The sequence below is a fragment of the Trichosurus vulpecula genome, chromosome 2 (genome assembly GCF_011100635.1).
Source record: "Trichosurus vulpecula isolate mTriVul1 chromosome 2, mTriVul1.pri, whole genome shotgun sequence".
Lineage (NCBI taxonomy): Eukaryota > Metazoa > Chordata > Mammalia > Diprotodontia > Phalangeridae > Trichosurus > Trichosurus vulpecula.
The window spans coordinates 49,348,211-49,361,996 of record NC_050574.1 but is presented as its reverse complement, the minus strand read 5'-3'; the positions used below and the strand labels follow the sequence as shown (position 1 = coordinate 49,361,996).

The 13,786-nt window shown below is 47.7% G+C and overlaps 1 protein-coding gene across 3 annotated transcripts in view; it reads left to right on the top strand.

Moving 5' to 3' along the window:
- ATP13A2 (ATPase cation transporting 13A2) overlaps positions 1-8,226 on the top strand; it is a 38,785-nt gene extending 30,559 nt beyond the window's left edge. For all 3 annotated transcript variants that reach the window (XM_036745218.1, XM_036745217.1, XM_036745219.1), the window contains exons 22-29: positions 154-258; positions 596-675; positions 2,495-2,647; positions 4,354-4,450; positions 5,905-6,128; positions 6,665-6,816; positions 7,115-7,287; positions 7,639-8,226. In XM_036745218.1, the coding sequence (XP_036601113.1) occupies positions 154-258; positions 596-675; positions 2,495-2,647; positions 4,354-4,450; positions 5,905-6,128; positions 6,665-6,816; positions 7,115-7,287; positions 7,639-7,809 (1,155 nt within the window). In that variant the 3' untranslated portion in view covers positions 7,810-8,226. The remainder of the gene's footprint in view (positions 1-153; positions 259-595; positions 676-2,494; positions 2,648-4,353; positions 4,451-5,904; positions 6,129-6,664; positions 6,817-7,114; positions 7,288-7,638) is intronic.
- Positions 8,227-13,786: the final 5,560 nt, after the last annotated feature.

Here is a 13,786-nt window from a genome sequence, read left to right as displayed (position 1 = left end):
TCCTTGACCCCACGCCACCCCCTTCAACCATTCCCTGATGAATGGGGCACCCAGGAGGCCATAGCTCCCCAGAGGCTGGGGCAGAGGTGCCCTGGAGTAACACCAGGAGCTGGGGACATCAGAGCTATGGAGTCTCACGGGGGCCCATTTCAGCCCAAAGGTTACACTATGGAATCGGGCAGGGAACACTGCCACCTGGCACTGAACGGGAAGGCATTTGCTGTGATTTTGGATCATTTCCCTGAACTTTTGCCCAAGGTACTGCCCTCCCCTCCCCAGACACACTTATACCCCCTCCCTCTCATCCCCCTCCCTCTCTGAATACCCGCCTGGTCCCTCGGAGTCAGAGGTTCCTGGGTTCATATTTCAACTCCACACATTGTGGGACATTGGGCAAGTAACTTAACCTCCCTGAACCTGTTTCCTCTTTAAAATAAAGAAGGTTGGTTTCCAGATGGTAGCTAAGGTCCCCTCCAGCTTTAAACGCTGAGCCCTCTAGCATGAGGCTGTCCCCTCCTTCTTCCTCCCTCCCCTCCCCCTGGAGGTGTCCCCCCTCCCCTGGAAGCTGCCACACCCACTCTCACCCATCCCCTAGATCCTGCTCCAGGGTACCATCTTTGCCCGGATGACGCCAGAACAGAAGACTCAGCTGGTGTGTGGCTTTCGAAACCTAAAGTAAGTGACCTCTTGGAACCCAGTAAATGATAAGAGGGATTCTTTTAGGACCCCCACACCTCCTTCTTCCTCCCAAACCTCGGGCAGGCTGCTTCCCATCTCAGGGCATCTGTAACGTGAAGGGAAATGGGATAAATCAGAGGATCAGTGACTTCATGAGGTTATTTCTTCTCCTTGGGTCTCAGCTTCCCCCACTGTAAAATAAGCAGATTAGATTAGATAGCCCCTTAGAGCCCTTTAGCTCAAACATTTTTGGCCTAACAACATTCCCTTCCTGCATCACTTCATCCATCCCTCCATGTCCTGTGTTACAATTTTTACTCTACTTCCAGAAATCCATCACCCTAAGGCAGATTGATCCCTTTACCACTCTGGTTCTCAGCTTTCTGCTTTGTAAACTGTGGCAGAAAGAATGTTGGCCTGGGAAATGGGAGACTTTGGGCAGAGTCCTGGTTTTGACACTGTGACATTTTTTCCTTGGGCAAATCATTGCATTTGTTGGGGACCTTGTGTTTCAACAATCTGGCTAGCAGCTGTTCTGGGGGTGAAAGACCAACACAAGCCCAACAACAAGCAGGCTACCAGCACGCTTCAAAAGCCCAGGTTCTTTTGATCTGCTTCAGTAAGGAAAGCAATGTTAAGGGGTTGACAAGCTTACTTTAATTCAGCATACAAATATCATTCACTTAGTTCAGGGGAAAAAGCCAGCTTGGGTCTTGGAGACCATCTAGTCCAACCCACTCATTTTACAGATAAGGAAATTTTCCTCTCCCCTCCCCCTCAAGTTATATTGCCCAAGGAAGATGGCCTTAGGTGGTCTAGGAGTCACAAAGATTCAGCGTTAGAAGGGACCCCAGAGGAATTTAGTTTGATATCTTCCTGAATGGGAATTCTTCCTGTAGTATCCCCAACAAGAGGTCATTCCCACCTCTATTTAAATAGGGATCTCAGTACCTTCCTGAAGTTTCCCATTCTATTTTGAGGCAGTACTCATCTTTGAGATGATGTTCTTTTAAAAAATAATAATAAAATTTTAAATAAAATTTTAATTTTTAAACTTTCCAGTTCATAAGCCTCTCCCACTCCCCTCCCACAATGAGAAAAGAAAAAGCAAAACTCTGTAGTGACTCTTCATAGTCAAGCAAAACTAGTTCCCACATGGGCCATGTCCAAAAGTGTTTGTCCCCCTGGAGTCGGTCACCTCCCTATCAGGAGGTGGGGAGTTGGGTTTCTTCATTGGGTCTTCCATTTATGGTTGCCCATTGCATTGATCAGTGTTCTCAAGTCTTCCAAACTGTTTTTAGAATGTTCTTATATAATAGCTTGTTCTTGGGTTCTGCTCACTGCATTCTAACAAGGTCTTCCCTACATCAGACTACCTCCCCATGACCTCCCTCCACCCCTCCTAGAACTGTCTTCTGGAGCCAAGCAAAACAAGTCTGATCTCACCCTCATGTGACTCTTCTAATTCTCCTCCTTTCTGTTCTATGGCCAGATCTCCTCTAAGGAGCCTCCCAGTTGTCAAATTCTTATCTTAGGTTTCACCCAGCCCTGACAGTTCTGTTTCTGTGAGCCCCATCTTGAGAGTTGGGGGTGTGGAGAGCTTGACTTGAGAATTTCCCATGCTCGGGGGCCCCATGAGCTCCCACTTCCCAGCTTTGGGCTGGACCTCTGAAGGAAGTCTAGTGGCTCCTCACCTGTCCAACCTCACCTCCCTCCTGAACCCTCCCTTGGGATTGATCTACTCCCTCCATCTAGGTGGGTACACCTCCTGGAGTGGTACAAGACTTATTGACAATCCCCACCCTCTCCTTGGCAGCTACTGCGTGGGCATGTGTGGAGATGGGGCCAATGACTGTGGGGCCCTGAAGGCAGCTGATGTGGGCATCTCCCTGTCAGAGGCTGAGGCTTCAGTGGCATCACCTTTCACCTCCCAAATCACCAACATTGAGTGTGTGCCCAAGGTGATCAGGTAAGTGGCACCGTGAGAGAGAGACCTTTGGAAGTAGCAGGGAGAAGAGGGGCAGGAAGCAAGGGGTTATTTGAGGGACATGGATGGGTGAGCTTCAGGTGTAAGCACTGCTGCCAACCCCTGACCTCTAAGGAATTCCATCTCAAGGGGCCAAGAAACCAGTGCTGAGCACGACTCTCTCTCCCTCTGTCTCTCTCTCTCTTTCTCTCTCTCTCGCTATTTTTACTTTCAGAAAACTCTTGCCTCACCCAAAGTTTGGGAGGGGGTCACCAGTCATTCAGTCAGCAAGCTTTCATTGAGCACTTTCTATGTGCCAGGCACTGTGCTAAGCACTGGGGATACAAAGAAAGACAAAAAACGTGGTCCCTGCCCTCAAGGAGCTTACGCTCCATTGGGGAAGACAACATGTATGTACAAGATATATACATTTAAATAGGAAGTAATTTGGGAGATGCCATTAGCACTTGGACTACTCTGAGGTCCCAATAACTCTGTGATTACCTCAGACCCAGTACAGTGTGATCGTTTAACCCCAGGCTTATCCAAAAAAAAGTTGAAAAGAGAAGTAAGCAAGAGAACTGGATTTTTCGTCAGGGGCCACATAGGAGAAGAAAAAAGGGTCTAGCAAGGCAGAGTAGATAGAACTGGGAAGACCTGAGTTCAGATGCCACATCTGACACTCAGTAGTAGTGATATGACTACGGACCCTCATTTAACTAAATCTAAATTAAGACTTTATTAAGTAACTTAATATCTCATAAGTTGGAAGCAACTCTCTAAGATTCTCTAGTTTTTGATCAGTGGCAGTTTGCATCCAGAGAGGGAGTTCTCACACTGGGAGTTCCTGGAAAATCCTTGATTTATTTATAATATTATTATTATCTCACCTTTTCTTGATGGGGTTCAGGTAGAAATGGTTCAAGGACAAGTCACCATCCTTCTATTTATTCTTTTATATGTGATATTCTAAGTCCAGCCTCCTTAAGGATAGGCCTTCTGTGATTTCTGGTGGCAGTGATCTGGCTCTGAATTGCCATCATAAACCTCATCCCCAACCTCTAAGGACAATTTATGGGAATTTGTGGGATTTCTTGCCAAGGCAGTTTGCTCAGTGTTCCTTTGGCGGCATTCTGTTAGCCTAGTTCAGGCAGGTGTTGCCCATGGAGGGCCTTTTGATACCGTCCTTGGATCTAAACTCCATCCAGACGTCCACCACTTCCAGTTACATTCCACAAATCCAGTGTTGATTTTTATCATTATCACCATCATCGTCATCATCATCATGTGTGTGTGTTATTCTATAATAATATAATTATATCATTATTATTCTATGTTAATGATAAGACTCATCACTGTTGTAGAAATGGTCCAAGAACAAGTCGCTAGCCTGCCATTTCTCTCTCGTAGTTGAGGTCTTTCAGACTGTGGTGAAGGTGGACGCAATCAATGCTTTTTTATACTAGAATAAGTGGATTGGGATGCGTTGCTGTTATTGTTCGTAGTAATAACAAAGGTCTGGCACCAGCCGGGCCAGGCCCCTACAGAGGGAGAGGGTCTGCCCCTGTAGGCAGACCCTGAAATGCCATTTTCTCCTGAGAGCCAGGGCAGGCTTTCAGTTGCCCCTCACTTGCCTCTGGTGGGGTCCTTAGCCTCCTTTCGGAGCCCTGATATCCTTCACTGCTTGTGCTTCTTCCCCTGCATCACAGGGAAGGGCGTTGCTCACTGGTCACCGCCTTCTGCATTTTCCAATACATGGCGCTCTACAGCTTCATCCAGTTCATCTCTGTCCTACTGCTCTATACTGTGAGTATGAAGCTGAGGGGAGCAGGGCCCTACCTTCAGGTCCCCATTAGCTATTTCCCCTTGATTCCTCTTACGTTGAGACACCTTCTCCAAGAAGCTTCCCCAAAATTCCGGCTTTAATGGCTCTATACATTCCAGAATCTTGAATTTCTACTTCCATATGGGCTTGGTTATTTTATACTGTGCTTGTAGGCTTACTTCCCCTCTTTAGATAGGAGGCTCCCCACGGACAGGCTTTGTGTGTGCCTCTCCTCCCCGCCCCCACCCCGTCCCCTATCAGAAGCTTCTTCATCCATTCAATCTAATTCAGTTCAAGAAAGATTTATTAAGGGGGCAGCTAGGTGGCACAGTGAGTGGAGCACCAACCCTGAAGTCAGGAGGACCCGAGTTCAAATCCAGCCTCAGACACTTGACACACTTACTAGCTGTGTGACCTTGGGCAAGTCACCTAACCCCAATTGCCCTGCCTTCCCCCCTCAAAAAAAAAAGCATTAAAAAAAAAGATTTATTAAGTCCCTGCTGTGTGCTAGGCACTGTTCTAGGTACACTGGATGTTCAAAGACAAAAATAAAAACGGGTCCTGGCCTCAAGGAGTTTATATTCTAGTGGAGTGAAACAAATACAAAATATAGATGAAGTAGATACATGGTGATTTTAGCAGGGGTATGATTAGGGGAATCAGGAAAGGCTTGAAGCAAGAGGTGACCTCAGGTGACCCTTAAATGAGGCTAGGGATTCTAGGAGGCAGAGGTAAAGAGGTAGTGCATTTCCAAGCATGAGAGATACAAAGGCATGGAGGTGGGAGATAGATGTGGGATATATAAAACGAAAAGTATGCCAGGTTGACTAGAATGCGGATTACCTTAGGGGGAATAATATGAAACTGGTCTGGAAAGGTAGCCTGGAGCCAGATTGTGAGGGTCTTTAAATGTCCCCCCCAGAAAAGGAGATTGTATTTTATTCTCAAGGTAATTGAGAGCCGATGAAGCTTCTTATGTAGAGAGGTAACCCTATTGGTGATTGGGTCTCCTAGCTGAGGGGGGCAAGGAGAGGGTATGAACAGTGGCCAACAACACTGTCCAAGGTTAGGTTTCTGGGCTCAGTGTTTATTAGCCAGTCACCAAGCATTTATTAAGCCCTTGATGAATATTAAGCCATGATGGAAGAAAGCCCCGTGCTCATGCTTAAGATACAAAAGCAAAACTAAAATAGCCCTTGGCGTCAGAGAGCTTCCGTTCTACTTAGAATCCTCATTTCCGGGGTGGGAGCTCCCTCTCTCGCCTACACAGTCATCTACGTAGAATGTCCATTGAAGATGGAGACTGCTCCATTTTTGCACGTAAAGATACACTCCTGTCTCTTTTGTATGGCATCGTGCCCGGCACATAGTAGGGGTTTTATAAATTGTCCTTGATTGATTGGTGCCATTAACCTCCTATTTTCCTCTCCCCCAGATCAACACCAATCTAAGTGACCTACAGTTTCTGTTTGTTGACCTCGCCATCATAACCTCAGTGGCAATGCTCATGAGTTTCACGGGGCCTGCCCCAGAGCTGGGGGTCTCCCGGCCCCCAGGGGCCCTGCTTTGTGTGGCCGTCCTGGGCAGCCTCCTCCTACAGACTGCTCTGGTTGTAGCCATCCAGCTCAGTGGCTACTTAATCACCGTCTCCCAGCCCTGGTGAGGCCTTGACTCCATTTCTAGGTTCCTGGAGGTGTGGATGGGTGGGTGGGTAGCCCTTTGGGGAATACAGATGGCTCCCTGAGGGGGGAATATGGTACCTCCTGAATATGGAAGGGTATTGACAAGTTGGGGGGTGTCCAGAAGAAAGTAACTAGAGTGACAAAGGAAGGGCACAGGATCCAAATTTTGTTTCTTATTTTTAATGCCCCAGGAGGATCAGTTAAAGGAACAGGTGGCATCCAGCCTGGAGCAGAGGAAACTGGGAGGGTGGGGGCATGGAGGTGGGCCCTGACAGCTATCCTCAGGAATCTGGAAGAGGGATCAGACTTCTTCTGTCTGGCCTCAGGGGGCAGAATTAGGAACAATGGGCAAAGGCTGCAGAAAAGCCCCTGTTAGTACAATCCCAAAGGGACTACTCCAGGAGGTGGGTGGCTTTGCCATTCCTTGGAGGTCTTCACACAGAGTCTGGTGAGTCCCTAACCTTCGAGCATCTCCCCTTCTTTATTTTCCTCCCCTCCTCCCTACCCCTACAGGTTTGTTCCTTTAAATAAGACAATGTCAGGGGCCCAGAACCTGCCCAACTACGAGAACACGGTCATCTTCTGCCTCTCAGGTTTCCAGTACCTCACGATGGCCGTGACCATGTCTAAAGGGCCCCCTTTCCGCCGCCCACTCTACACAAACGGTGAGGCCTGGGCAGGGAAGGCTGGCAGAAGGGAGGGATCTTAGGCCATCCCCTCCCTGCAGGGAGGAGCAGGAGCCTTTCCCCATCCTCATCATGCTCCTCCCCTCCCCCTCCCCATCATTGTCATCCCTGGTCAGTCAACAAACATTAAGCACCTACTGTGTGCCCAGCACTGTGGATACAAAGAAAGGCCAAAGACAGTTCTTGTCCTCAGGGAGCTTCCAGTCTAATATCAATGATAACATGCCGTTAGGTGGGTAATGGATCATATTCTCTCCTTTCTTTCCCACCCACCCAGTGTTTTTCCTCTTGGCCTTGTTTGTCCTTGCCACCATCCTGATCATGCTCACCATGGGCCAGCCGGATTTCCTGCTGAAGTGGCTGACCCTGAAGGATATCAAGGATACCCGGTTCAAGCTGCTGCTGCTTGGCTTGGCTGCCCTCAATTTTGTGGCGGCTTTCATGCTGGAGGTGCCTGGGGACCTGCAAAGCATGCTTGTTGTGTGTCCGGGGAGGTGTTGGGGAGAATATCTGGGGTGGCCGCTACCCTCTCTAAGAGGCTCAGAAAACTGCAAGAGACCTTAGAGACCATCCTACAAGAGGATGATACTGAGGTTCGGAGTGGGCTCAGAGACCTACTTAGGGTCTCATAACCGCTAAGTAGCACAGCTGCAACTCAAACTCTGCCCTTCTGAGACCAAACTCAGGGAGGAGAACGAGAGTAGAGGGAATTGAAGAGGGTGGGGGAAGGCAGGACCAATGTCGATGGGGAAGGTGGCTTTGGTGGTGGGACTCAGAGATCCCCTGCTTCTCTTCCTGCAGTGTATCTTTGACCAGTGGATCCCCAAGTGGCTCCGCTGCCTGTGCCCGAAGAAGGAATCCAAAAAGTTCTTCAAGCGGCTTGAACAGGAGCTGGCCCAGCAGCGAACTCCCTGGCCGCCACTCCACCAGCCCATCCTGGCCACCCCCAAGACAGCCTCTGTCCTGAGGTAGCCCTGGATCCTGGGGACATTCCTGGGGTGGAGGTATGAGCCCCCCCCTCCCCGCCTCATCTATTTATGCATCTTGGTAGCAACACTGTACATGGCCTGGGACTGCCAACATGCTCCTCAAGCACCTGAGCCCAGAGAAGGACGCCTTCTCAATTCCATGCCCTTTATCCTTGGCTGAGATTTGGGGGGTAGGGCATCTCAGCTCCACAGAAGCCACCCCCAAAGGCATTGAATTCCTTCCTCTTCCTTTGTAGTGAGGGGCTTCACTCCATGCCCCCTCCCCAGACCAGTTTAGCTCCTTTATCTCGCCTCAGAAATAGTCTAATTTTTTATCCACGGACATGGGTACACGGAGGGGTCAGATGCAGCTGACACTCACAGCCCCTGTTGACAGACTGAATAAATTTTGCCTTATTTTCCTGAATGTGCTGATCTTATGTGAGACCCTGGCCCTGACCACTAGCCCCTTGCTCCGGATGCCTCCGCCACCACATCTCCTTTGTCCTGAGCCTCAGCAGAGCAGCAAGGGCAACACCCAGATGTGGTCCACTGAAGAGAACCTTAGACTGAGAGTGAGGACACAGTTCTAGGTTCAGTTCTACTGCTCAACTGTGTAGCCTTGGGCAAACTCATTTCCCTTCTACGAGCCTCAGTTTCCTCTTCTGTGAACTATTGGACAATAATACAGCATGCCCTACCTCACAGGGTTGTTGTGAGGAAAGTGCCTTGTAAACTTCAAAGGTCTATAGAAATGGCAGTTGTTATCTAGGGCCAGTCAATATTGGCTGCCTTTGTGTCCCTCCAGCACCTCTCTGTACCATGGTGGCCAATAGGAGTGAGAACAGGGACCAGTGTGAACAGACTGGCAAAAACCAAAGGGAGGCAGAGATGAACCAGCACTGGGAGGGTAACAGCTAATCCACTGAATGATGGAGGCAGGATCGGAAGAATAACTTTAACAGAATAGAGCATAGAACCAAATAGAATAAGATGGAACTAAATAGCAATAAATGTCAAATCTTACACGTGGGTTCAAAAAGTCAATGTCACAAGTACCAAGTAAGTAAGACATAGTTAAGCAGTAGTTTATCTGAAAAAAAAAATGGAGTTTTTCATGGCCTACAAGGCCTTTATAAATAAGTGGTGTGAGATGGTCAGCAAGAAAGCTAAGGAGATCCTAGGCTACTTAAAGGGAAGGATCAGGAAAGCCACCCCATTTTGCTATTTCTCTGCCAGGCCCCCTTGCCAAGTACTGTGTTTGGTTCTGATCCTTACACTTTAGGAAGGATTTTGACAGTCTCTAGCTTGTCCATTGGGCTTGGAATCAGGAAGACTCATTTTTGTGAGTTCAAATCCAGCCTCAGACATTTACTAGCCATGTGACCCTGGGCAGGTCACTTCACCCCGTTGGCCTCAGTTTCCTCATCTCTAAAATGAGCTGGAGAAGGACATGGCAACCTAGTCCAGTATCTTTGCCAAGAAAACCCCAAATGGGGTCGTGAAGAGTTGGACGCAACTGAGAAACAACACAACAGCAAAGCTTGTCCAGACCAGGTTGTAGAATTCATGTTTTGTGAGGAAGTGTTAAAAGATTCTGACCCTTACGCTGTTCTTTAATAGCTTTGTGTGACTTTGGGGAAATCCAGTTGGGTAGTTAGGCTAGCCTCCCAGCTGGCCCGAAAATTCTGTGATCTTGTGAACGTTTAGTCTAAAAAAGATGGAAGGGGCAGGGACGTGTTAGCCTTCAAGTGTTCAAAGGTCTCTCAGATAGATCAGCCTTTCTGAATGGTGGGTGGGGGAAGGTGACAGTGGAGGTGACCTCCTATAATTCAGGCCTTCCAGGCCCCAGCCAGGGACCAAAAGGCCCTTCTCCCCCAGCCTTCCTACCAGTGATCTTTCCCTCTCCCCAGTGGTGGACTTCCAAGTAAATTAACAACCAGTTCTCCATGGAACAGAGCCAAGGTGCCACCGCTGATGTGGCAGGCGCAGGCCCTGCCCCTGCTAACATTCGGTTCGCTGAGCTCAACCTACAATTAGGTACTGGTTCTACCAAACTGCCTGAATCTCATCACTGCCTTTCCCCCACTTGTGGCAAGACACTGAAATTCACCTCAAGTCCACTCTCTGCTTCACAGTGATGGTAGGCTTGGCCCCTTCTGGCTCCCTACCATGAGCAGCAAACATGGCTATTCATAGCAGTTGGATAACTCAGAAGTTGTTATTTTTGGTAAGATGGAGGACCACCGCATCTCACCATTTGACCTCGCAATACAATCTAAGGTCCTCTGAGCCTTAGTATTTGCTCTGTGGCTACCCCTTCTAGACCACACACACACACACACACACACACACACACACACACACACACACACACATCCCAGGCACTGCCATTTGGCCTGGAAATGTAACCTATAGACCTGGGTCTTGCCTTTCTACCTGTAGCCATGTCCTTAGGACTACTGGGACCTTCATCTTCCTTGCAGCTAAATTCTTCTCTATGTATTGTCTTCCTCAATTAGAATGTGAGCTCCCTGAGAGCAAGAACTTTCCCCTTTTTTCTCATTGTACCCCCAGTGCTTGACACAGTAAGTGCTTAATAAATTCTCTTTTTCATTCATTCATTCAAGAGGGATCACTTAGACTGGTGCCTAGCATACAACAGGTGCTCAATAAATGCTTGTTGACTGATTTCCCCGGCCCCCGAGGACAGAACAAGCAGAAATCAGGTTCAGATTTAACATCTCAAATACCTACACACCCCTTATGAACTCTGGACTTGCCAGATGAGAAATCATAGAATCACAAAATCTGAGAGTTAGGAGGGATCTTCAATGTAGCCCAACTTCTACGCTAGTTCTCCATGAGTTACAATGAGTTTCTCATTACTGGAGGTGTCTGAGCAGAGGCTGGACGACCACTTGAGAAAAGGAGCCCTTTCTGATTAGATGCCCACTATGGTGTCCTCTCATGATGAGAGAGAGAGGGACCGACTCATGGGAGTTGAGATGATGATGACTGGAGAGCTTTCAGCTATGTGAAGGGTCATCCCGCTTCGCCCCAGAAGGCAGACCAAGATTGATGAGAGGGTTACCAAGAAGCCCATTTAATCTTGGGGCCAGGACAAACTTCCTAACAATGAGTGGAAGTTGTCTGGTAAGACAAAGTTGCCAGTGGGGTTCCTTTTGGATATGGATTGTACTAGATGGTCCCTGGGGTCCCTTCTTTTTTATTTTTTAATTTGGTTTAATAGTATGTTGTTTTTCCAATTACTTGTAAAGACAATTTTCAACATTCATTTTTTGAAAGATTTTGAGTTCCAAATTTTTCTACCTCACTCCTTACCCTTAAGAAGGCAAGGAGTCTGATGTAGGTTACAATGTGCAATCATGTAAAACATTTCTGTATTAGTCATGTTGTGAAAGAAGAAACAGGACAAAAGGGGGAGGGGAACATGGGGAAAAAAAAGTGAAAAATAGACTGCTTCAATCCGCATTCAGACTCCATAGTTCATTTGGATGTGGATAGCATTTTCCATCATGAGTCTTGGAACTGTGTTGGATCATCGCATTGCTGAGGAGAGCTAAATCATAGTTGTTAATCGTACAACATTGTGTTACTGTGTCCAGTGTTCTGACTTTGCTCGCTTCACTCAGCATCAGTTCATGTAAGTCCAGTTTTTTCTGAAATCTGTCTGCTCATCATTTCTTACAGCACAATGGTATACTGTTACATTCATGTGCCACAATTTGTTCAGCCATTCCCTAACTGATGGGCATCCCTGCAATTTTTAATTCTTTGCCAGGAGGTTCCTTCTATCTCTCAAATTGGGTGGCTCTAGGTTTAATCTCCAAGGATTAGGAAATGGAAAAAAAAAAAAAACAACCAAAAACTGGTTTTCTCAGTGCCACTGGCCATCCTACCAGTGACCACCAGATGGCCCCACCACCTCCGACCGAGAGGATTGAAGGCCCCGCCTCTCATCCGGAGTCTGGCTGGAAACCCAAATCAAGGCTGATAATAACGCAGGACGATAAAATATGGCTCAGAATAAAATCCAAACACTCTGATTCCCCCACCCCTAGCCCCTTGGTTGCCCCTGAGGATCTGGGCCTGGGCTTGGTCTCAATCCTGCCTTGGGTCCCATCAAAAGCTAGCTCCCTTCTCTTTCCATTAGAAGAGCCCACCGCTACTCCTTGTCACTTTCCTTACCTCTGAGACTGTCCAGGAGGGAAAGGGAAAGCAGCTGGATCAAGGGTCTGTGGCTGCTGCTGCCTAAGGTGACCATTCTCTAGGGACCCGGGCTTGCCAGATGAGGTGAACACATGCTGGTCCCCCTGACCAATCGGGAATTCTTCAGAGCTGGGCAAAGGGCTTAGGGATCCCCTAGAAAGGAGACTTAAGTTTAAGGAACACCTGGTATGGATAGAGCACTGAACCTAGGGTCAGGAAAACCTGAGTTCAAATCCAGCTTCTGGCACTTATAAGCTGTGTGACCTTGGTCAAGCTCCTTTCCTCTCAGGGCTTCAGCTTCCTTTCCTGGAAAAGAAAGGAGTTGAATTAAATGACTTGTTAAGATCTTTCTGAGCTCTAAATCCAGTGATGTACTCATGAGCCCCTGGGGATGGAGTCGACCTAAGGCATTTATCTGAACATCCAATCAAGGTTTGTTACTCTTTGGGGAGGGCTGTGGGACCCAAGTCCCTACGGGAAACCTAGAGTTTACAGGGGAAGAAGATACAACTGTGGTCCGAGCTCCTGAACGTTGTGAAGGAGCCTTTACCGTCCAATGTAAGTGGAAGCAAGCTGCGAAAATGTGCCATCAATTCATTGGAAGCTGGGAGAGACTGTGGTCCTTAACCTGGGGTCCATGGACTTTTGGGGAGGGTCTGTAGATAGATTTTAGGGGATCTGAATTTGGATGGAAATTTTTCACCTTTATTTTCATTAAATGCTAAATTTAAACGACTATTTAGGGGTTCTTTTCAATGATTTAAAAACCTCCCTCAGCAAGGACCCATGGTGGAAAATGCTATGCACATCCAGAGAAAGATCTGATGGAGACTTGACTGCAGAGAGAAACAGACTATTTTCACTTTATTTTTTTCGTGGTTTTAAAATTTTTGGTCTGTTTCTTCCTTCACAACATGATGAATATGGGAATATGTTTTACATGATTGCACATATATAACCTATATCAAATTGCTTACCATCTTAAGGAGGGGGGTGGGGAGGGAGGGAGAAAATTTGAAACCTTCTCCTCCAAAATTTTAAATGAATGTTAAAAATTGTCTTTATATGTACTTGGAAAAAACAAAATAATATTTAAAAAAAACCCAAAACGATAAAATAATGAAAAACCCTCCCTCAGCCTCAGTTTTCTTATCTGTAAAATGGGGTTAGCACCTATACCTCCCAAGATTGTTGTGAGGATAAAATTGGATAATGCTTGTAAAGTGCTTTGTGAACCTTGAATTGCTATTATACATTCTTGCTATGATTATTTTATCATTATTATAAATGTTATTATGAAACAAAAAAGAACAAGAACCCGTGATGGAGCCTAACCCTCTCTTTTTATAGAGGTAGAAACTCTGAAACCTAGCGGAGAAAAGTGACTTGCCCAGAGTCACACGGCTAGTAAATGGCAGAGCCAGCCCCGGACGCAGGTCTCCTGCCTCCGAATCTCTGCCGTCTTCACACCTCGGATGCTCTGAGGTCCTCGGGCATCTCTATACATTGGGCGCTTCCCCGCCAGGGACATCAGGTCCTCCCAGCCCTACCCACCTCTAGCATCTCAATCCCTGAGGATGTTCCAGGACTACCCCAGCCTGGCCCCAGGACCGGACTCCAGCCCGTCCATGCCCCGCCCCCGCTCCACATCTGGCCAGAGCCCGCCTGGCTCTAGCATTAGGACCCAGCGGAGGGTGAGGCTGGAGGTGGCGACTTGTCCCGTTCTGGGGCTGGGGAGAAGGGGGAGG